Source organism: Protopterus annectens, chromosome 2.part1, assembly GCF_019279795.1.
Source record: "Protopterus annectens isolate FY-2018-M chromosome 2.part1, PAN1.0, whole genome shotgun sequence".
Taxonomy (NCBI): Eukaryota; Metazoa; Chordata; order Ceratodontiformes; family Protopteridae; genus Protopterus; species Protopterus annectens.
In genome coordinates this window covers 173,974,427-173,997,779 of record NC_056729.1, presented here as the reverse complement: position 1 = coordinate 173,997,779, position 23,353 = coordinate 173,974,427, and the positions used below count along the sequence as shown (strand labels likewise).

Here is a 23,353-nt window from a genome sequence, read left to right as displayed (position 1 = left end):
CAGCATCTAATCTTGCCTTGGTGTATTAATTAAGTTAGCTAGGAAACAGTTATTCTTTAGACAGTCAGGAACTATAGTGAAATTAGTCAAGTAGTGTTTTTCTGCATCTGTTTGAATATGTCCAACTGAGCTATTTTGATTTCTCCTGTAATTGAAACTCTGGTATTTATTGTACTTAGATATTTAGTATTTTTGTGTTATCTATTTTATTATTTATTATTAAATATTTTATACCTTTCAGTGTGGCTGGTCTTTTAGAGAATACTTTTAACATCTTGAGAGTACCGGTGCTTATTTTAGTGATGCTGTGGCCACTCAGAAAAGTCTTGCTGCTTTGGTTACACTCTACCATTTATATTTGTGTTGATTTTATTCAATATAATTGGATACTCTTTTAAGAGCCTGATAGTGGTTGAATGGTGGCAGCATAGTTATTTTATAATCTGGGCAGAAGGGGTACAGCTAGTAAATCTGTATCAGCCTTTCCCAGGAGTGTGTTTATGTGAAAATCAAATACCCAAGTATTGGTGTGTCAGCTACTTGAAACTGGGACACAGTGCTCCAAAATGAGTCTTGTTTGGTATCTGGAGAGACAGAGAGACCAGTCCCAGGTCCGGAGTGTGTTTTCAGTGTGTATTTGGGGGAAACTGTGCTTGATGCAGAGAGCTGCATTGGAAAATACTGTGTAAATACATTCTTGTTCTCTGGTGAGGACTGAGGCTCTGGGGTAGAGACGCCATCACACTATCATTAACCAATTAGTTGATAAGATTAGAAACACTCAAAGATGGATCTACCCACATACACAGGTCCTTAAATGAATCGACAGTTTCAATCATTGTGTGCAGTATTAAATGTTCATCTTTCAATTTATGTCACCCAAATCTCATGTGCTTTGTTTTTGATGTATTTATCAGCATATTATTATCCTGTGTCGAAATGGTCAATTTAGTCAAGTTCTTTTGCAGACATGCCCTATCTGTAACACATGTAATCAGTTTACCCAATTTCAAGTCATCTGCATAGAGACTATAGAACATCTCAGATGAAAAAAGATAGGTCTGAAAGATGCAATCTAAACAAGTAAGGGCCAAGGACAGAGCTCTGTGAGACACCCTGACTGTAACCAAGAATTTCACCTGTCTAATTGCTGTATGATACTTGCCATGTTCTATTTGTACACCATGCAGCTATCCTTCTTATCAAAAGTACATCAACACCTAGTTGTTCTAATTTATTGGTCAGTGTTTTGGGTATAGCACTGCCAAATGCTGAAGTTAAATCTATATAAATGACATAACTGCACAATTTTTCATTCATAGCTGTTATTATATTGTTATAGAACATTGTGTTACAAGTGGTAATTGATGTATTTTCAACATATTCTTGCTGATATATGGTTTTATGTGTCAACATTTCCAATTCTGACAACTTATCCAATATTACCTTCTACATTCTTTTTCAACAGCATGAAAGCAGATTTAAGGGTTTGTATGACTCTGGGTTATTAATGCTCCTATCATTAGCAACCATCAGAGTTGCATCAGATGTTGCTATCTGTGAACTGTTAAATATTTGACCCGGTGAAAATCCCGCCATCTGTATTTCAAATACTGTAAAATATTTGCTGCTAAAATTCTCTTCCCTGATCTGGACAAATGCACGCTGTTCCTGTCTGAACACACATGTGCCCAAATTTAGGCTCATGTAGATATTTACTCAAACTATCTTTTCATTCACAATGACCTGACTCCCCTTTCTATATGTGATTTGCGAAAAATATGTCCTAACACCTCTACAAGCTATGCTATCTAAGTAGACTGTAAGTTCCCTACTAAAAGTCAGAGCCCTTGTGGATGAGAACATCTGTACTGACATGAATAAAACAGATCCGCGCTTCCTTACATTATGGCATTCTAAAGCTTGTCTCACATCCTCTATTTTTGCTCCTGGCAAGCAGAACACTACTCAATGTTCATTATCTTCTCTGGAAATGTTAAGTATCAGTTCCTGTAACTGAATCGCCGATTATAAGAATATATTTTCTGACCAGATATGAAGAATCTTCAACTTCTAATTCAGTAATATCTGCTCTATCATTTGTTACAAAGGAATGATTTTCATCACCATCAGTTTTATTAATCTTACTGTTTTCATTGAGTATTACATTTGAATGCATACAGTTCTCACCCAGGTGGCTTTGTGTATCCACTGTTGAGCCATATTGTCAGCTTCTCTCTGTCTTCTCTTTTTTCCCATAGTAATGTTCTTCAGTCCTTCCACATTCAGTTTGGATTTCTTACTTTTCACCTGCCTCTTGCCTCATTTTTCTGCCTTCTCTTTTGAAAACAATGCTGCTTTTTCTGTAGACTGAAGGTTTTCTGATAGAAAAATGTCATCATTCCCTGTAATCTGAGTGTTACATAACAAAGCAGTGTCCTTTTTAGTATGTATTCTCTTTACGAACCTTTAACAGTTTTTCTTCATTGTTATTTGTTGTGAACTTCTTCCGTTCTTCCTTTTTTTATTTCTTTCTAAATGGTCCCAATCCTCAGATTGCTGAATACCTGTATCCAGAATTCCAAAGTTGTCAGGGGAATTCTCTTATTTCATAAGGGTTGAGTGATCTTTACAGACAATAGATACATCCTTTCCTAAATGTGTTCTATTTGCCCAACATTATTTATCTCACTAGTCCATTCATTACTATATGTAACAACAGCTCTCCAGGCCAGGCCAGTTGCACAAGTGCAATCATCATCAGTAAGTCTAGATTTAGCACTAATAATGCTAAGCAAACAATCCAGCTTTTGACATGAACACAGATCCCTGTTGTCATCAGGTGTTACCTTTAAATATACATAGCTTTAATTATACTGTACAAGATATTTATTCTTTAGCAAATCATTAATGACATACTCAATTCTTCTTCTTCGGCTGTTCACTTTAGGGGTCGCCTCTTCCTGTCTTCTGCATCTTACTCTGTCACACCAACCACCTGCATGTCCTCCCTTCACACATCCATAAACCTTATCTTAGGCCTTCCTCTTTTCCTCTTACCTGGCAGCTCAGTCCTTAACATCCTTCTCCCAATATACCCAGCATCACTCCCCAGCACATGTCCAAACCAATGCAATCTTGTCTCTCTGGCTTTGTCTCCAAACAGTCCAATCTGAGCTGACCCTCTAATATACTCATTCCTAATCCTGTCCATCCTTGTCACACCCAATGCAAAACTTAACATCTTTAACTCTACCACCTCCAGCTCTGACTCCTGTCTTTTTGGCAGTGCCACTGCCTCCAACCAATAGCTGGTCTCACTACCATCTTGTAGATCTTCCATTTTACTTTTACTGGTACCCGTCTGTCTCAAACCACTCCTGACACTCCACCCACTCCACCCTGTCTGCACTTACTTCTTCACCTCTCTTCCACACTCACCATTAATCTGAACTGTTGCTCCCAAGTATTTAAACACATCCACCTTTGCCAACTCTATTTCCTGCATCCTCACCAGTCCTCTGTCCTCCTTCTCATTCATAAACATATATTCTAAGTCCTGTTGACCTTCATTACTCTCCCCTCTAGCACATATCTCCACCTCTCCAGGGTCTTCTCAACCTGTTAGCTAGTCTCACTATCAGATCACAATATCATCTGTAAACATCATAGTCCACGGAAACTCCTGTCTGATCTTGTCTGTCAATCTTTCTATCACTATTGCAAATAAGAAAGGGCTCAGAGCTGATCCTTGATATAACCTAACCTCCAGCTTGAATGCACCTGTCACTCCTACTGCAGACCTCATCACTGTCACTGCCCTTGTACATATCCTATATGACTTTTACATACTTCTCTGCCACTCCTGACTTCCTCATACAGTATCTCTAGGCACCCTGTCATATGTTTTCTCTAAGTCCACAAAGATGCAATGCATCTCCTTTTGAACTTCTCTATACTTCTCCATAAACACCCTCTGAGCAAACATCGTATCTGTAGTGCTTTTTGCTGGCAAGAAACCGTACTTCTGCTCACTAATCATCACCTCCCTTCTTAACCTAGCTTCCACTACTCTTTCCCATAACTTCATGCTGTGGCTGATCAATTTTATCCATCTGCAGTTACTACAGTTCTGTACATCACCCTTATTCTTAAAAATCAATATCAATACACTTCTTCTCCACTCCTCAGGCATCCTGTCACTTTCCAAGAATTTGTTAAACAATCTGGTTAAAAACTCCACTGCCATCTCTCCTAAACACCTCAATGCTTCCACAGGCATATAATCTGGCTCAACAGACTTTCCATTCATCATCCTCTTCATAGCTGTCCTTATTTCCTCCTTGGCAATCCACTGCACTGCATGAGTCACTATCCCCACATCATCCAACCTTCTCTCGCTCTCATTCACTTCATTCATCAGCTCCTCTAATTACACTTTCCATCTGCTCAACATACGTTCCTCGGTTATATGTTTTCCTCATTATCCTTTATCACCCTTACCTGCTGCACATCTTTCCCACCTCGGTCCCCCTGTCTAGCCAATTTGGTGCAGGTCCTTTTCTCCCACCTTAGTGTCCAATCTTTCATACAAGTCACCATACACCTTATCCTTAGCCTTCACCACCTGTCTCTTCACTGTATGCCTCATCTCCTTGTACTTCTGTCTACTTTCTTCATCTGTCTGACAGTCCCACTTCTTCTTCAACTTCTTCATCTGTATACTCTCCTGTACTTCCTCATTCCCCACCAGGTCTCCTTGTCCTCCTTCCTCTGTCCAGATGTCACGCACCTTTCTAGCTGTCTCCCTTACCACCTCTGCTGTAGTTGCCCAGCTATCTGGTAATTCTTCATTGCCACCCAGTGCCTGTCTTAACTCTTCCTTGAAGTTCACCTCACAATCATTCTTCTTCAGCTTCCACCATTTGATCCTTGGCACTGCCCTCACTCTCCTCCTCTTCCTATTGATCGCCAACGTCATCTTACAAACCAGCATCCTATACTGCCTAACTACGCTTTCCCCGTCATCACTTTACAGTCTCCAAACTTTTTCAGACTGTCCCTTCTGTATAGGATATAATTCACCTGTATGCATCTTCCTCCACTTTTGTACATCACCCTATGCTCCTCCCTCTTCTTAAAGTACATATTCACCACAGCCATGTCCATTCTTTTCGCAAAACTACCATCTGACCTTCTGTATTCTTCTCCTTAACACATCACCTCCTTATTCCCTCTGTTTCCTTCACCAACATTCCCACTGAAATCCACTCCAATCACCACTTTCTCATCCATGGGTACACTCTCCATCACTTCATGCAACTCACTCCAAACATTTTCATTCTCATCCATTTGCACACCCAACTTGTGGGGAATATGCACTAACAGCATTCATCATCACACCATCAATTTCCAGCTTCATAAACATCATTCTGTCTGACACTCTTTCACCTCCAAAAAACTCTTGACATACTGTTTCTTCAGGATAACCCCTACCCCATTTCTTGTCCATCCACACCATGGTAGAACACTTTGAAGTCACCTCCGATACACCTGGCCTTTCTCCTTTTCCATCTGGTCTCTTGAACACACAATATATCAACCTTCCTTCTCTCCATCATATCAACTAGCTCTCTCTCTTTACTTGTCAAATTGCCAACATTCAAAGTTCCTACCCTCACTTCCACACGCCTAACATTCCTTTTCTCCTCCTGACTTTGGGCATGCCTTCATCCTCTTCTTCTCCTCCTCCTTCTGTCAGCAGTAGTCCAATTTCCATCAGTGTTCTGTTGGCTAACTGTACTGGTGTTGGTCATTGTTAAATGGGGCCTCGACCAATCCAGTATGGAAATCTGTATTGTTGTACACATATGTGATCTGGCAAAAAGTTTATACTGAATGCCCTTCCTGACATAACCCACCCCATTTATCTGGGCTTGGAAATGGTACAAAGAAATAAACTGCCTGTGCATCCCCAGTGGATGGGTTAATGACGTACTCATTTAAGGAATCCAAATTTAGCTGCAAATGAATGAAAAAATTCTAAAAGAAAAGAATAATCCAAATTATTTTCCACAGAACTGAAAGGGAACTTAAATCAACTTCTATGAGAAAATCACACAAACTGTATACAAGTAAATATGAAATTAAGTACAGGAAAGTTGTTGCTCAGACCATGCAACTTCTGAAAGTCACGCAAAAGATGAAATTCCTTCACATCACGTGCAAATGCACGCAGTAACTTTTGCTCACTATCACTCACAGTCACACGTCATGTTAACAGTAAAGATTGATAAATTACAAACCAAGGCAGGATAGTTTAGATTACCTCTGGATTGTCCTCGCTGCGGTCTCTGTGAATTTATTGCTGACTAGGTCCCTTAAGATGGCTAGAGTTTGCTTGTCTAAAACCTATCCCTGTCTAACAACAAAAAACTGAAAATTAAAGGTAAAACAGCAAAATATAAAGCAAAGTAAATCTTCCTGTCTACAAGCTATCCCTTCTGTCCTCTAAACACTGAAAAACAGTGGTAAGATATAAAATACAAATTCAAATAAAACTTCTCTTGCCAGGCAACTCCACGGTCAGTCACAATCCAAGACAGGATAGTTTACTTATGTGCATATATCAAGTATTGTCATTGAGATTAATTATCATTACATCAAATATGACCATATTTAATGTTTCTTTAATAGTTCAGTACATTTGCCTGGAGTATCTGAGTACAGTTTCCCAGTTCCCCTCCTCTCTGAATTATTTCTGAATTGAAGCAATGTTGTTTGTTTACAATTTCCCCCAATTCACTTTCTCTCCTTCAGACTTTTTCAGTGTACTTGCCCTTAGTGTTTCTGGGCTACAGCACATACTCGCCTATTAGGTTTGCCTAAAGGCAAGCCAATTTCTTTACTTGCTGTGCTTATGCTTGCAAACAGATGACCAAGGCAGTGAACATTATTGCTGACCATGGAAAGTGCTTACAAATGTGTAGGTGTGATAATTAACATGCATATTCAATTAGTGCTGCTGCTGCTTGTCATGCTAACTAACTTAAATTATGCAAGCTTATGCGGCACCTACACGATTGTTAGTGAACCCAGGGGGCTAGTGTGTAACATTGATTTTTCTCTTTGTATATTGTTAACATGCTGAAATAAAACCTTAAGCATTGATGACATTTAGTATAAAAACTCAATTATTGACAATGTCTAGTGAGTGTTAATGGCTGCAGAATTTTAAGATTGCTCTGTATGTATGCCAGCATGAACCCATATGGGCATTGTCCATAAAAGCATGCTCACTATACAATCCCATTTTGTATACATAAGCCAAAAGTAATTCCAAGACTTTAACATAGTCTTATGAAGTTAAGAACTTAATTTTAAACAAAAGGTAGGGATGTCCCTACAAATTAGGAATGTTGAGAAATATGGATTTTAGAGCTAATGATTTGATGTAATGCCTTAGGCATCAATGTTTCTTGATACAATGCAGCTTGCTAGCCCCACACCATTCTCCTTAGCCCACTAACCTCAGCTCACTCTTCCATTTATGTTTTTTCCAGGACATCAATTTTGTTTTAGAACTGATTGATGACAATTTTGTAAACTCTGATAGTCTGCTGCAAAGTCATTTCAAGATCTGCAGTCTTTGTTGCCCATTTTTCAATTCCCTTCCTAGTTCTAAAACACTAGCAAAGCTGATTGGACTAAAATTTAATTAGCACTATTTACAGATGAAAGGTGTTGGGGCACATCTTCCTCTGTATTACCTGCTGCGAAGGTTTCACACACAGTCAGACATGCCACTCAGTTATTCAGGACAAGTGAAGGCTGTTGAACAATATTCATGATGCAGCAAGGCACTCACCTGACTGAGCTGGATTATTTTGTTACATTGCCATTAATCCTAATTAAGTTGTGCTGTGATTTGTGCCTTTTTAACAGTTTTCCACTTATGTTCTCAGAGCTCCGGAATCATGTCACTGCCATGCCTGTTGCACAGAGTACTAGCTGTTGTTGTAAAGTGAAAAAAGCTACAAGAACTGTTGTTGTAAAGTGAAAAAAGCTGCAAAAACTGTTGTAAAGTGAAAAAAGTTGCATTTTATGCTAAAGGTGGCTTTAACAATGGGCTTCCAAAAAAATAAAACTAAAATGTTATTGCACAATATTCGGAGTAAATTCCATTCACTAATCTGTATGATGACAGGTATGTCCCCACCAATATTCTCTATTTTTTACATTTATATGTATATTCAGCTATTCTTATGTATTAGGTTCTGATGCAAAAATAAAAATGATTTATTCCTGAAACAAATGAGAATCCTAGAACAGGTTTCCATCTGGTGGCAATCAATTGCTACAATACATTTACATTTCAGCTGATGTTAATTCTGGTAGTGTGTACTGAAATTTACAAGTACCTATTCAAATGTTATATATTTATGCAATATAATAAACAAATAGCACTTCCTTCATCTCAGCATCTGCTTCTAACACAATTACACATCATATTTTGCTTTCATATCACACGTATAATTTAACATCTTTTTAAAGTAATGTAAATGACATCACCTGCACTGGCATTCTTGAATTGCTATTTGTAGTAACATTTATACTTTTTCATGTTGCTTTTTACCATATTATTTAATTGAATTTAGTATATCCCCCTGCATACTTTTCTTCTCATATTATCCATACTGCTTTGCATTTTACATATTTTTTTCTTTATATAGCATTTCTTAACTTATGGTCTGGGGGTATACCAAATGTCTTTTTCATAGCATATACCCAGTTTATTTACTACTGCAATTTATTTTGCGTTTCATTCCTATGTAATGTATATTCTTTAGCCTAGTGACCTGGGTCAGGGTGAAAAGGGTCATTTGACTACAGAGCACTTATCATAGAAACAGCAGAAATGTATTATGAGGACTGAGCTTGTGTTGGGCATGAATACAGTATAATTTCAGAAGTCTATACCCGGGTGTAAAAGGAAATATGAGAACGTCACCAATGAATGAAAAGAACATGTTTGTTTTGAACCTGTTGTTGAAGTGTGGTTGCTAGGTGACAGGTTTTTGCTCTGTTGTTGAAGTGTGGTTGCTAAATGACAGACTCTGCCCTATAAGGATGGGCTTTAATATCACATCCATCTCCATCAATATTCTCCACATCATCCCTTACCTTTACAGATACCTTCCATGACATCATGACATCTCCTTTCTTTTAAACCAAAAACAGTTGGTGATGGTATGTGTCTAGCAATGAATATTTAGTAATTATTTTTCTTTCTCCTTTAGGACCTGAGGAGTTTGCAGCACCAAACACATTATCTTAGATTCATAGTAATCCCTAGCTGCTTGTTACAATCACTTTATATTTTATAATTTCAGTGTTAATGCTCTAATCCATTAATTTTCTGTCTCCAGACAGCAGCAAGATAAACTAAAATTACTTGTATTTATGGTCGTGAATAAAGTAAAAAAGGATATTTGAGAAGTTTGTAAACTGGACAGATGACATATCAAGTTGCAGAAGTTTGTCTAACTGAAAGGTGAAGACAGTGGTAGACTCATAATATAAAAATCTAGGTGTATGTTTAGTAAGGTTCTAAATTTCAGCTGTCATAGAACAAATTGCACGCAACTTTTGTATTCAACTCATTTTATGTCATAGAATGCCTTGCATTCTTTTCCAAGTGGTTTATTCATCTTTTAGCACATATATACAGAATCCCAGATTAGAGCATAATTTGTCAATAATAGGACGTTGTTAATCATATAATGCTAGAGTATTAGAGACTAATCTAAATAAAATCTGCAAAGCTAAATTTTAACTCAAATTTGAGTCTGAGCCCAAGAACATCACTGTCTTTTTTTTTTTTTTTTTTTTTTTACTTCAGGATGTGGAGTTGGAAAGAATAATAGCAAATAGTCCTTGTATTTCCTATAAAAAAGGAAAATGTTTAAAATATTTTTTGGTTTCTAGTTATTTTATTCTATTTGTAATGAGACATTATATATTACCCCTGCCATGAGGGGCACTCACCCTTGTGGTGGTTGATCTATATGTTCCTGTGTTGTTACAAATTTTAAGAAAATAAATGGTATCAAGTTTTCTTCTGGTGGTAGTTTTTCATGTAATAGTGAAGGGGTAATATATGTTCTTAGATGTGCCTGCAATTTATTTTACATAGGAGAAAATAAAAGAAAATTTAAAGTAAGAATACAGGAACATATAAGAGATATAAAGAATGGTAAAGTGGAAAGTAACATTGCAATGCACTTTAAAACAGTTCATAATGCTGACTATTCTTTGTTAAAAGCTTATGTTTTAGAACAAGTTTTTATGACAGTTGGTGAAATATGTGGCATTAAGGACAAACTTCTTTATAAAGAATCTGTTTATATTTTAAAGTTTAATACTATGGTACCTGTAGGTTGAAACTTAGAGATTGATTGGAAACAATGATTAAGTAATTGAGTAATTAATTAATGAATGGTGCTATAAAAAGTCTGTGTAAAGTTGTGTGTTTGTATTACTCCTGGAAGACTGTAAGTCGAGGCACTAGAGTTCTAAGTTCTTTAATAAACCTGTGTTTGTATTGTGACCATTTGTGGATTTCTTCTTGCTGCTGTTCTTCAAGTTGTTACATATAACATCACTGTCTTTCCCTGCAAGAGACTAAAAATGCCTCAAAATAATTGAAAGAGCTACCCTTAATCTTTGGCATAATTCTCTTCAAAGTGCTCTACTTAAACAAGCACATTGTGCCCTGGAAACTTCTGTGTACCTGCTTGTCCCTTGGCCTCAGATTCAAATGCAAAATGATGCATGATCCTTTTGCTTTGCCATTTCAGAAGTTGTGTAATACAGTGATTCATAAAGCAGTGCAGTGCACAGCTTGTTTGTCATGCTGCAGAAGTGTGTCTTTTTGCTACATTGCAACCTTCAATTTCAAAGGGAATCAACAGTGTACCATGCCAGTTACTTTTCCCCATGAAAATAATTCTATAAAATGTGCAGCCAAATACTGTGACATTACAGCTTGCAGTGTGGGATGCCAGTCTACACCTCTTCGTACTATTACATGCTGACCATTCATAGAAATGGAGCAGTTGAAATAATTCAAGACCATACAAATTATGCATATTTCTGCATCCCATTTCTGCTGACCTTGACAGCTTTGCTTCCTCTCTACATAGACTCCATGGTTTGTTTTCTTCTGAGAGAATTACTAAAACATAGCATTCTATGTTAGGTTCATTTTATCTTATCTCTGGAAAATCCGTCATTATAATGCAGGTTTATAGCATGTTCTCATATACTTTTGTTGTAATATCAAATTAAATGCAAGTTAGAAGTATGTATTAAAACTGTTTATCTAATTGTTATGTTTTTACTGAGAAGTATATTAAACGCTTGCTAGGAAAGATCCTTGTATGGCCAAGTTAATTCACAGCATCCATAGACTAATGTGCTTTGAATTAAAACTACACTACAGCCATTTTTTTCAAGTTGTAAGAATTGAGACAACTGCCAAAGAGTATAAATTTGCCATTGATTAAAAAGCTTTAAGTGATTTAGGAGTTTTTTTTAAGTTCATAGATTAGTACTAGTCTAATTGCCATTGTGGAGCATTTAAGTCTAGCCAGTTTCACCATGTGAGAATCAAACACTGCATCTTGTGTCTATATGGTAACACCTTAACCATTATGCCAACCTCCCAACCCTTACACCAACCTCCCTACCCTGTTGAATGACATGTGCTATATACATTGTTCATTTAGATATAATTTTATATAAGGAGGATTCAACAAAGTCAATAAGGTTAACAAAACCATGAAGTTAAATACAATGGGAACCATTGCAAATCTGTCATCAAACACGGACAGGAAGACTTTAGAACCTCTGTAGTTAATAAACATCAACATCTAACTCAGACATCCATCATGTAAGTATTTGAAGTGAACATGTGGGAAACTGAGCTTCCCTACACCTCTTTAAGCCTATACTGGATGAGATGCCATCTGGTCAGGTTTAATTCAATCAGGTAATTACTGACAGGCCTTCAGACATCCTTTGACAGTTCATGCTCTTGCATCTAAGCTGCTATACATTATTTTCAATGCAAGTCTCAGCAGTTTCAAGCAGGATATCAGTGTAAAATATTGCAGCTTCATTTTGACAGTTTTGGATTAATTTTGGATGTACGTTTGAAAAATTAATTTAGAGGTGTGTTTTTGATGACATAAAATATGACCCCCTTGCTTCTGTGTGCCCAGATTAATGTAATTTAAACTTGTTTATAATTTAAATGGCTGCGGCAAACCTGCTGAACTAACTCTAATACCATACCTAGCAGCTTTCACTGCACCTTTAGTGCTAGCAATTAAGACATTTTGACTGTATTCATATTAGCCAAAGCCAAGCTTTTCTTAAGAGGTAAACAGGCATGTTTTCTCTGAGAAATTGCTTTGACCTTTAAGCTGGTGTATATATTTTTTGTGGTTGTTAAAAGACAATTATTTATTTCTTGTTAAAATCATCAAGCTAGTTCTCATGTAAGTTGATATTATTGTTTTTCAGTACAGACCATGAAATATCCTCCCAGAATATTGAGAGGACCTGTTTTATTAAGTCTGTTTTTGCATTCCTGTTCAGCCTTGTATTTTATTCAAGTAAAACTTGCTATGATACTTTTCCTCTCTAATCACACATTGCATACTAGTTTTCATAAAACAGAGCAGTGTGGATTTTTTAAAGAGCTGTCCATTGTCCTTAGCATCAAAATCTTCTATCACAGTATAATGCAACCTCTGCATGTGTGTGTGTGTGTGTGTGTGTGTGTGTGTGTGTGTGTGTGTGTGTGTGTGTGTGTAAATGTGACTCAATGGAACTGCTTAATGGTTAGATGTCTAAATTACCAACTATCTGCTGTCAGTTTTAAAATGCTACATATTTAGTGTAAATGTATTCTAGTTTTAAGCAGCTGTTGCATATATTCTGAAAAAAAAGGTGTTTTGTCTAAATGATTTATTATTTCTGCAGGGGTCATTTGCAGAGGTCAGAGTCTACAAACTTGGAGTTTTCGCAGTTGTTTCATGTTTACGCAAAGAAATTTTTACTATTCCCAAGAAAGGAATTCTTATAAAGCTGAATGTGGATTCAAGAATTTCTTTTAATTACCAACCAGGGTCGTTTAATTCACCTGTGATTGTGCAAACAAAGGTAAAACTACAATGTTCATCTACTGCAAATGCATGTAGTATTTATTTGTTAACCAGGTAAAACTGCAAAAGTGAGAACCCGTTTTTAGGATGATCTGGGAGAACCAACTGCTTAGATCACTTGATGAAATGAAGCTCATTGACAGCTGTAGCCTTAATCCCATGCACAAAAATTCCCAAAAGTCATTGCATTATATTTATTGACACTGAATGAAAGACCAATCTGTTTTTCATATATTATCCACATACTTTGAGAACAAATGTTTAGATCATATAAGGAAGGGGGGACTGTGTTAAATGAGATTTGTCCTAAGAATGACCCTTTGGGAACTCCAAAGTTCACCATGATCCAGTCTGTGGCTCACCTCTGCCTTCTCTGGTATACGCTTGAAGAAATTTGCCCTAAACCTTTTCTAAACTCAAATAAATGGCTGTGACAGCTATATCATTATCAAATGCCAAAATAATTAGTCATAACAATAAACTGGATTAGATTGAGTTGATGTTCTTACCAGGAAATCATCTTTGGAAACATTCTCTCATTCTGTATATGGTCTGCCTCCTTTAACAGATCCACTATGTAGTTCTTAAAATATTCTCCCAATACATATTGGTGCATTATTATTACTACCTCCACCTTTATGGATTGGTATAACAATCATATGGGCCAATACTTTTCTGAAGCAGTACATTAAGTAATCTTATCACATGACATTCCTTGGAGCAGTACTCTATGTAAGCAGAAAAGAAGGTTTTTCGTTCTCAAGAAATGATCCATGAGCTGTCATTTATGACAATGATGAAAAGGAAATTTAAGTGACTACAAAGCATTTGGAACCAGGCACCATATCCTCTGAAAAATCCATTTCCAGCTCTCCAATAAGTAAGGAAATCATTTCTGTAGTGAACAGATCATCATGATGTCTCTAGCAAAGACCCTCCATCCACTTATCTCATTCTGGGGCAACACAATAGCCCTTTCAGACTATGCTTGGGGATTATATTTTAAGATTATATCATTGCAGAGTATATGGTATCTCTAAACAAAAAGTAATCATCTTAAGACTGTGAAAGCAATATCAAAAATGTCAGTTTATAAACCAACTTTGCTCCAGATTCTCTTCAGATCAACACATGCAATACAATGGCGACATGGTGCCAAAATAGGAGAAAAAAATCATACCAGTGTTTTTAATTATCAATCACTGTTATTTAACAAGACACTGCAGACAACTAACTATATATATATATATATATATATATATATATATATATATATATATATATAGTGTGTAAAGAAAAATTATTATCATCGACTCCCTTTATCTCATTTTCTGCATGGGACTGGGATCAACGGTCACCATGTTTCTTGTGTCAATACCACTTTCTTACCATTCTTAACAGTCATACCTGACTGTCTGCGGTCTTCTCTTACACAGTTAATCCATCTTTTTGAAGGATGCCTTTTTCTGGTCTGTTCTAAATCTCCACCAGATTGTCTTCTGCTTTACTGCACATGTGCCCAGAGCACCATAATCTGTTCTCTTTGACCTTCTCTGCAGTTGGTGCTGCTTGCACTTTTGTTCTACTCTGATGTCCTCACTTCTTTGCAGGTCTCACAATCCACTTTGTTTCCTTCACTTCTGTCTTGCATTACTGCTCTGCCTTCCCTGTCCAGCATTCTGTAACATACAGCAGTACTGGTTGCACCACTGTTTTATAAACCTTACTTGTCAACATCTTTCACACTCTTCTGTCATACACTATCCCTGACACTCTGTGCTAGTCTGCTGCAGCTTTCTGATTCTAGCGTTGACTTCCTCATTCAGACTTATATTCTCCTCAGCTACCCGACTCAGGTACTTGAAGCTGTTATCTGTTCCACTACTTTCCCTTCTGTCTCAGTTCTCAGCCTCTTATGATTTCCCACATTTGCTGCCAGTATAATTCTCTTATTTGTACTAAGTTTCATCCTGTGTGCCTTCAGCTTTGCATTGAAATCCGATTATCCTTTGCTGCAGTTCTTGCTCAAAGTCTGCCTGTAATGCCACATCATCTGTATAAAGCAACTTTTTTGATCTGCCCCTCCCGCCTCCTTGTTAATGCAGTCCATCTCCCGTATGAACAGCAGTGGGCTCACTACTGTTCATACTGGTGATGGACTGCACTGAGGAACAGACCACAAATATGAGACAAAAAGTCTGGACATTCTGCAAAAATCTGGACAATTGAGAGGTATGCTGTAAATAGATCACTGCTGCTGTACCTAAACTACATAGGTTATATCCTGCTTAGGATATAACAGTTGGCCAATTTCCAAAGCAAGGGCACATTCCACATGTCTACACCACTGATCACTTGAGCTAGTTAGGAGAAAAATCAGCAGTCTGGGCATCAAGCCCTTCAGAATTTTCATGCCACTTGAAAGAGGGAGGTTAGCTCCTGAAGTGGGGGGCAATGCTAGGAATAAAGAATAAATGTCCTCACCCTGGCACATAAATAACATATAAAAAATAAGAGTGGTGGAAGGAGGGAGTGGCTGCTACATCAGTGCTCATTTGAACATCCATGGGTATGGTAAGTTAACTTACACAACTGTACTATATTCATTATTTCACTGCCTAAGTTATATTGGTACAATGCCAAAACATTGAAAAAAGTGGGAGGAGGAGGAAGGAGTCCCTGGAGAATGGTCCAAGCTAAACCTGCTGTAGACCTGGAAAAAGGTGTCTAGTTTGTAGTACTTTGTAAAAGTATTACAGAGGACCACGTTATTGCCTCAAGAGTACTTCTAGAGTTCACTCCTTTCCAAAAAGTCACTGGAGAGGTCAAGGCCCTTGTTGAATGTGCATTAACCCTGCCTAGAATTGACTTATTTTGGTGGGAGTAACAAAAGGAAATAGCATGGGACAACCATTCAGAAATTGCTTGTTTTCAAACTGATTGTCCTTTTTTTCTTATTTTTGTGATGAATAATTGATTAGAAGGTTTTAATATTAGTCAAGATATTATCTGAGCTGTTTTTGGATGCCCAGAGTATGAAGAAATGGACAACCAGAGTATGAAGAATCCCTTCTCTATCATTGTTAGGTTCTGGAAAAAAGACCGGTGGATAGATGGCTAGGTTCAAAGTAAATGTGGATACCACTTTGGGCAAAAATGAAGGATTTATTTTCAAAGAAACCTCTTCTTTGTGAAAAGTGAGATGAGGTCAAGCCACAGTTAGAGCTTGCAACTCAGACACTCTTCCTGCAGACGTCAGAGCAATCAGCCACACTGTTTTCAATATTAAGAACCTTAAATTAGCTTGATGAACTGTTCAAATGGAGCAACAGTTTCCAAAAGAAAACTGAGATCCCAAGGAGGAGCTACCTGCCTTCCAGGTACAGAGGTATATAGAACTCCTTGCAATTACAGCTTCAGATGAGGGTGCATTGAAAGCATGGGAGACATGGACAGATGTACTGAAATAACTGAAAGATGAACCTTTATAGAGGAGTAAGACAGGCCAGGGGATAATAACTCACACAAATATTGTAGAACCAGAGAAATTCTAGACTTAAAAGAGTCTTTGTTCATAATATGACATCAACTAGAAATTCTTTACCATTTGCTAATATATGATTTATTTGTAGCAGTTTTTGTTGTCTCCTGTAATACTTAAGTATTAAGTAAGTGGATGCCTAAAAGTTATTAAAATGTTATCATCCAAGCAGTCAGCTGAAGTTGTTTCAAGCTGGCATGCATCAAACAACCCCTGCCTTCCGTGAGTATATCCAGTCTGTGAGAGAGCCTGTGTAATTGCCCTGGGCCATTTCCAAAGGAATGGAGAACCACCATTGCTTGGTCTAGAAGGGGGTCATAACACTGATTTGGAGAGTAATTCTGAATCTTTAGAATGTCCCTGGGTGTCAGCGGAAAGGGAAGAAAGGCATACAGAAACATTCTTGTCAAAGGAAATGAGTGTGTTTCTGTTTCCCAGGCCAGCTTGTAAGGAGTTTCAGAGAAGAATTTTTCAGTTGTTCGTTTTGAATTGAGGCAGACAAATCTATCTGAGGTGTTCCCAACAGCTGGATCTAATCCCAGAAGACCCCCTTATTCAGTTGCCATTTACGAAGGTCTGTCCTGATCCTACATAGATTGTCTACCACAAAGTTTTGCTCTGATGGAATTTAAGAAGTCTGTAGAGGAAGATTGCATCAGCTTGTTATATCCAAGACTACCTTAGCTAATCTGCACTTAGGGTAAGATCTGAAACACCCCTATTTATTTATGTACTACATTATAATGGTGTTGTCTGTGATCACTTTTGTGCTGAGGACCACAGATGATTGAGAGAGTTAAGTGCATTTATATTGCCAGACTCTCTCTGATGTTATGTGTTTTGGTACTTTTTGGATCCAAAATCCTTGCACTGGAATTTGAAAAGTCAGGGGGTGCTAATCTTGGGATTATATAAATTTTATGTACTGCTGAGTTTTTTTCATGTGGAGTCTGACTAGAGGAATCATTAACAGATTCCATGAATCATAGAATCCTGAGAAATTCTTTTGCTGAAGCCCTCAGCTGAGTGGAAATCTCAGATAGATCTAGATATAGATCCACTGTTTCTTGTGGGAGAAATGCTCTTTGTTACCCAAGTGAGAGATTCTGGAAACTTTAAAAAGGACTCTGCAAAGAAAAACAAGCCATCTAAATAAGGAACAATGTGAGTACCTTGCTGTCTGCATTAGGCTATCACTGAAGTTGGACACCTTGTGAGCCCATTTGTAACAGTGGATAACCTAAAGGGTAACACAGACAACTAAAAGTGTAATTCAGACACAGAAAAATTAAGAAGCACATGAAATATGTGTGCTATAGGAATGGGTTGATGAAAATCCTTAAAAAAAAAAAAAAAAAAACTGAAAGGGGAAATAAGAGATAGCAGGTTGTGAAGGGCTAGCATTTTGAACTTTGGAACTTTCACAAACTGGTTGAGAAAGGAAAGATTAAGGACTGGTCTTCACGAAGCTTCTTTCATTGGTACTGGAAATATCTTGCAAAAAAAACTTTCCTGGCAAGGGAGAGAGGGATAGGTTCTTTTACCCATTGATCCAGCAGATGCTGAATGACAGAGAAAAATAAGGAAGTTTGATTTGGAGGATTGAGAAATCCCTTAAAAAGAAGGAAGGGACTCTCACTGCTATCTGTACCCGTAATAGATAACCCTCAGAACCCATTTATCTGAGATTATCTGTTGCCAAAGAGTGAAATGCAGACCCGGATGTGTGTGTGTGTGTGTGTGTATGTGTGTGTGTGTGTGTGTGTGTGTGTGTGTGTGTGTGTGTGTGTGTGTGTGTGTGTGTGTGTGTGTGTGTGTGTGTTTGTATGTGTGTGTGTGTGTGTGTGTGTGTGTATTTTGGGGGGGTGAGGTTTACAATTTGTAGATAGTAACTACTAATGAAGCAACTCAGGTGTAGCATCACTTCGGGAACAAATTCAAATGAAAAAAGTGGGTAGCAACACCAGGAGCCTCAACATGTAATCCAATCAAAACACTTATCAACTTTCATTTCACATATAGAAATGTAATAAAAACATCAAAGAACATCAAATAACGTAACTCAATTATACCATACGTACTTTCATTCATATTGCTGGACTTCTTCAGAGTCCATGTATCATGGTTTACCCCACATTTATATATTAATTAAATGATGACATCTACTAATTAATGAGCATGTTAACCCTTAAATGGATGGTGAAAATTTTTTTGCAAGTTCTTTTCATATTTGCCAAACTAAACAGTTAAAATTATAATTATTATAAAAATTAATGCATAAACATAAAACTTATAAATATGCATAGCATATATATATATATATATATACACACGTCCATTATGAAATTGTTAAAATGTGTGAGAGGCATTCATTCAGATCACTTAGCTTTTATAAAATGCATTCGCATTCAACCAATTAAAGTACAATGATTTCCAACTTAAAAGAACAGTGGTTAAGACATTTCAGATTTAATAGCTAATAAGGGTTGTATAGTCACAGCTTTATTGATTCCAGGATAGTAAGTGGCATTAAGCCTAATTTGCCACTTCACATCTCTTGCTTCCAATGTTACCTTACTATCTTCCACTCTAGGGTTTTCCTTAACTCTTTCCGAAATACCAAACTTAAATTTCTTATAATGTGAGCACATTGTTGTATGTTTGTATAAAGAACTATTTTCATTACATTTACTAATATTGTATCTGTGCTCATAAATTCTTCTTCTTAACCTATGTTCCATTTTTCTCAAATAAAATGCAGCACAACCTTAGCACGTAGCAAAATATATCACATTTTTAGTCCCACAATCCCCTTTTATGAATGTGACTCTGTTTTTTAAATAATTATCCAATACTACAAATTTATACTCACAGATATAACATCATTGGGAACAAGCATCGCATTTTACAGTACGTTTCTCATTCAAAGCTGAAATATAGTCTCCCCTAACCTCAAAACATTCTTTCAAATTTCTTCCTGTTTTATGTACAAATCTTGGTTCAGGCCCCAATATTCCCAGAGTTACCTGATTTATTTTAAAGATATTCCAGTTCTTTTGTGACAATATTTTTCTCACCTCCATTTGCATAGTATATTCAGTCACCAATGCTCTCTCATAATTTGTATCACATCTATCCTCATTCTTTTTTTGATGCCCATCTCTAGCCCTAGTAATGGTTTATATCTTTTCCCAATTCATTCACCGCATAGTTTCTCATATCCTCACTATTTCCAAGGGTAGCCTTTTGCTGTAAACATATCAGACACTTTGCCCATTTCCTTCATTAGATCTTCATGATGAGAAGTCATTCTTGCTACCCTGATAAATTGCCCTTTAATCACACTTTTCTCTACTTTTAAAATTTTATTATTTTATTTTATTTTATTTTACATTTGTTGACCGGGCTAGTCTAGCTGGAGATATTTCCATTTTCAGTAGAGGCCCGGGGAGAAAAGCTCCACATACTTAATAATAATATATAAAAAAAGCAATAAGAGGCAATGCCACATACATTAGGAAGGAATTAACGTAAAATTTTAAAGTAAACCATCGGGTTAAAAATGTAGAAGATAACACTTACATAACATTTATTGGCAGAGTAGTAATGTAAAGGAAGATAGAGAAGATAGGTTACAGGCTAATAGTAGAGTATTAGTCAGGGTTGCAGCAAGGGCATAACCATTGAAGTTTTAGGTGATTTTTAAGATTAAGTTTGAAGAGGGGAAAAGAGGAAATAGAGGTTAGGTTGGGTGGCAGCATGTTCCATTGCTTACCTGTGGTTGTGGAGAACAAGGAGTCACCAGCTAAGTTGTTAGATTTGGGTATATAAGCTAGGAGTTTATTAGAGGAGCGTAGGGAATGAAGATTGTTATAGGGTGTTATAAGATTGTTTAGTGTAGGTGTGTTGTTAGGAAGGTAGAAGATTTTGTGAGCAGTTGTTAGTTGAGAGAATAGTAGCGCATTTTGCAGTTCAAGCCAGTCTAGCTGGTGTAGGTTAATGCAGTGATGGTTTCTGTAGGGCTTACCAGTTGCAAACCTTGCAATACTGTTGTAGGCTTTGGTAAGTTTGTTGAGATTGTTTTGCTTTAAATTGGTGTAAATGGGAGAAGCATAGAGGAGGGTAGAGAGTAAATGAGAGTGGGCAACAGTAGTTCTTGCTTTTGGGGTGAGGAAGGGTCTTATCCTATACAAGGAGCCTAATTTTCTGTTAACAGACTTAATGGTGTTATTAATATGATTGTCAAAAGTGAGTTTATTGTCTATTGTAACTCCTAATAACTTACAGGTCAGATCAGGTGATATAAGGGTTCCATTACTAGCTAGGATGGAGAAGTGTATGGGAGGGGTCTTGTTGTTGGGAGTAATCAGAAGTAATTTGTTTTTTTTGGCATTCAAGAGTAAGCACCAGTTTTTGAACCATGTTTCTACTATGGAGAAGACAGTTTGGCTTAGAGATTTCAGCTCAGGAAGAGACTTTGCACAACAGATGATAGTGGAATCATCAGCATACTGTATGCAGGTGGATTGAGGAATAGCTACATGAAGATCATTTATGAACAGAGAGAAGAGAAGGGGTCCTAGAATAGAGCCTTGAGGAACTCCTAGTAAGACAGGGAGATATGAAGACAAGTGATTTTGCCACAAAACAGCTTGTTTTCGGTTGCTGAGGTAAGACTTGAACCAAAGGATAGAATTAGAATCCAGAGAGAGGGATTGTAGGGTATTTATAAGTAGGGAGTGATTGACCATATCAAAGGCTTTTGACAGGTCAATGAAGAGTGCAGGTGAGAGGTGGTTATTGTTCCGGTTGGTGTTAATAGTATTGGTGAAAGATAGAAGGGCAGTGGTGGTGCTGTGAAAGGGTCTAAAGCCATGTTGGCAGCTGGCCAGGATGTTATTTTTAGTAAGGTAGTCTATTAGCTGATGATGGATACATTTCTCCATGATCTTAGCTAGGGGTGAGAGTAGTGCTATGGGCCTATAGTTGGAGTACTCATTAGAGTTGCCTCCTTTGTGTAAGGGAATGATGTGTGAGATTTTCCAAAGATTGGGGATAGTGCTTTCAGAGATGGTACGGTTAATGAGAATAGCTACAGGATGAGCAATTGCTCTGGATGCAAGTTGAAGGTATTCGGCTGGAAGGTTGTCATCAGAGGGTGTACAGGGTTTTAGCTTGTGAATTAGTTTCTGGATAAAGGAGATTGAGATGGGTTTTATCTTGAAAGTAGGAAGATTGTCATGTTGGGAATTAGGTAGGTTAGTGTTTGTAGAAGTTAGCTGTGTGGCCAGGGTTTGAATGGTCTCTGTAAAGTAGGTATTGAAGGCATTGGCAATTTCTAGATTGTTTTTGTTATCTGACTCTAGGGGTGGAGGGGTACTAGAGTGGCCGGGCTTAAGAAGTTTATTAATGGCAGTCCAGAATTTTTGTGGATTCTTAGTGTGAGATTGTTGAAGTTTACTGTAATAGGCTTGTTTGTCAGAGAGTATGGCTTTTTTTAGTAGTATTACGTAGTTGTCTAAAGTTTAGGTGTTCCAAATAGGAATTACTGAATGTTGGTTTCCTATAGATCACTGATCTAAAACCCTGTTCTGTATGAAATATTTTAGTGTTTAAGTAGTTAATACATTCCCTGTCATAGCTATATGCAAATTTAAGAAATCCAGTTGACCCATTAAGATATTCCACAAAATTATCAATCAAATCTACAAGTCCTTCCCATAGGATAAATATATCATCCAGGAATCTTACACGGATTACATGAATCTTCAGTGGGACGTAATTGGGGGTTAAACATGCTTTTCTTTGTTATAAATCCTTTAGAGTATACCAAGAGATGAAGCTTTGGAGCACTTCCAGAACAGGTTAACAAGATTCAGTAATTTTTCCAGTGATAAGATACAGATTTTTATAGAATTAATGGCCATCGTCCTAGATTATAATTTTATATTCCTTGAGGAGAATATTTCAAGCAAACTAAGGGGGTGGCCATGAGGGCAGCTTGTACCCCATGTTATGCAAATATGATAATGCTAGATTGGGGAACTAATACAGCTTTTACCTCAGAATACAAAGACAATGTGAAACTATATGTAAGACTATGGGGGTTGGAAATGAACTATCAGATTTTGTTTTCATTGAATTGTAGCATTTATGAGGTGTGTGTGTATATATATATATATATATATATATATTATATATATATATATATATATATATATATATATATATATATATATATATATATGGATTCACTTAATATCCTCGAAATACTGAAATATCAAAATTCTGTATTTCAAAGCTATAAAGTTGAATTTTTGAAATCATGAAAACTCAGAATTGCGAAATTCAAAATCTCGCACACCAGAGATTTTGAATTTCACGCTTCTACTGCAGACACACACACACACACACACACACACACACACACACACACACACACACACACACACATATACACACGCACACACACACACGCACACGCACACACACCATCTTGCCCACACACAAACACAAGCTCTCTACTACATAACAACAACAACAAACCCCCCCCCATTTAAATATTCTCTCTCCGAGGTCA

At 37.1% G+C, this 23,353-nt stretch overlaps 1 protein-coding gene across 1 annotated transcript in view; it reads left to right on the top strand.

The window, feature by feature from the left end:
- DTHD1 (death domain containing 1) overlaps positions 1 to 23,353 on the top strand; it is a 363,334-nt gene that overhangs the window by 98,180 nt on the left and 241,801 nt on the right. The window contains exon 3 of the mRNA XM_044062088.1: positions 13,051 to 13,230. Coding sequence (XP_043918023.1) covers positions 13,051 to 13,230 — 180 coding nt within the window. The remainder of the gene's footprint in view (positions 1 to 13,050; positions 13,231 to 23,353) is intronic.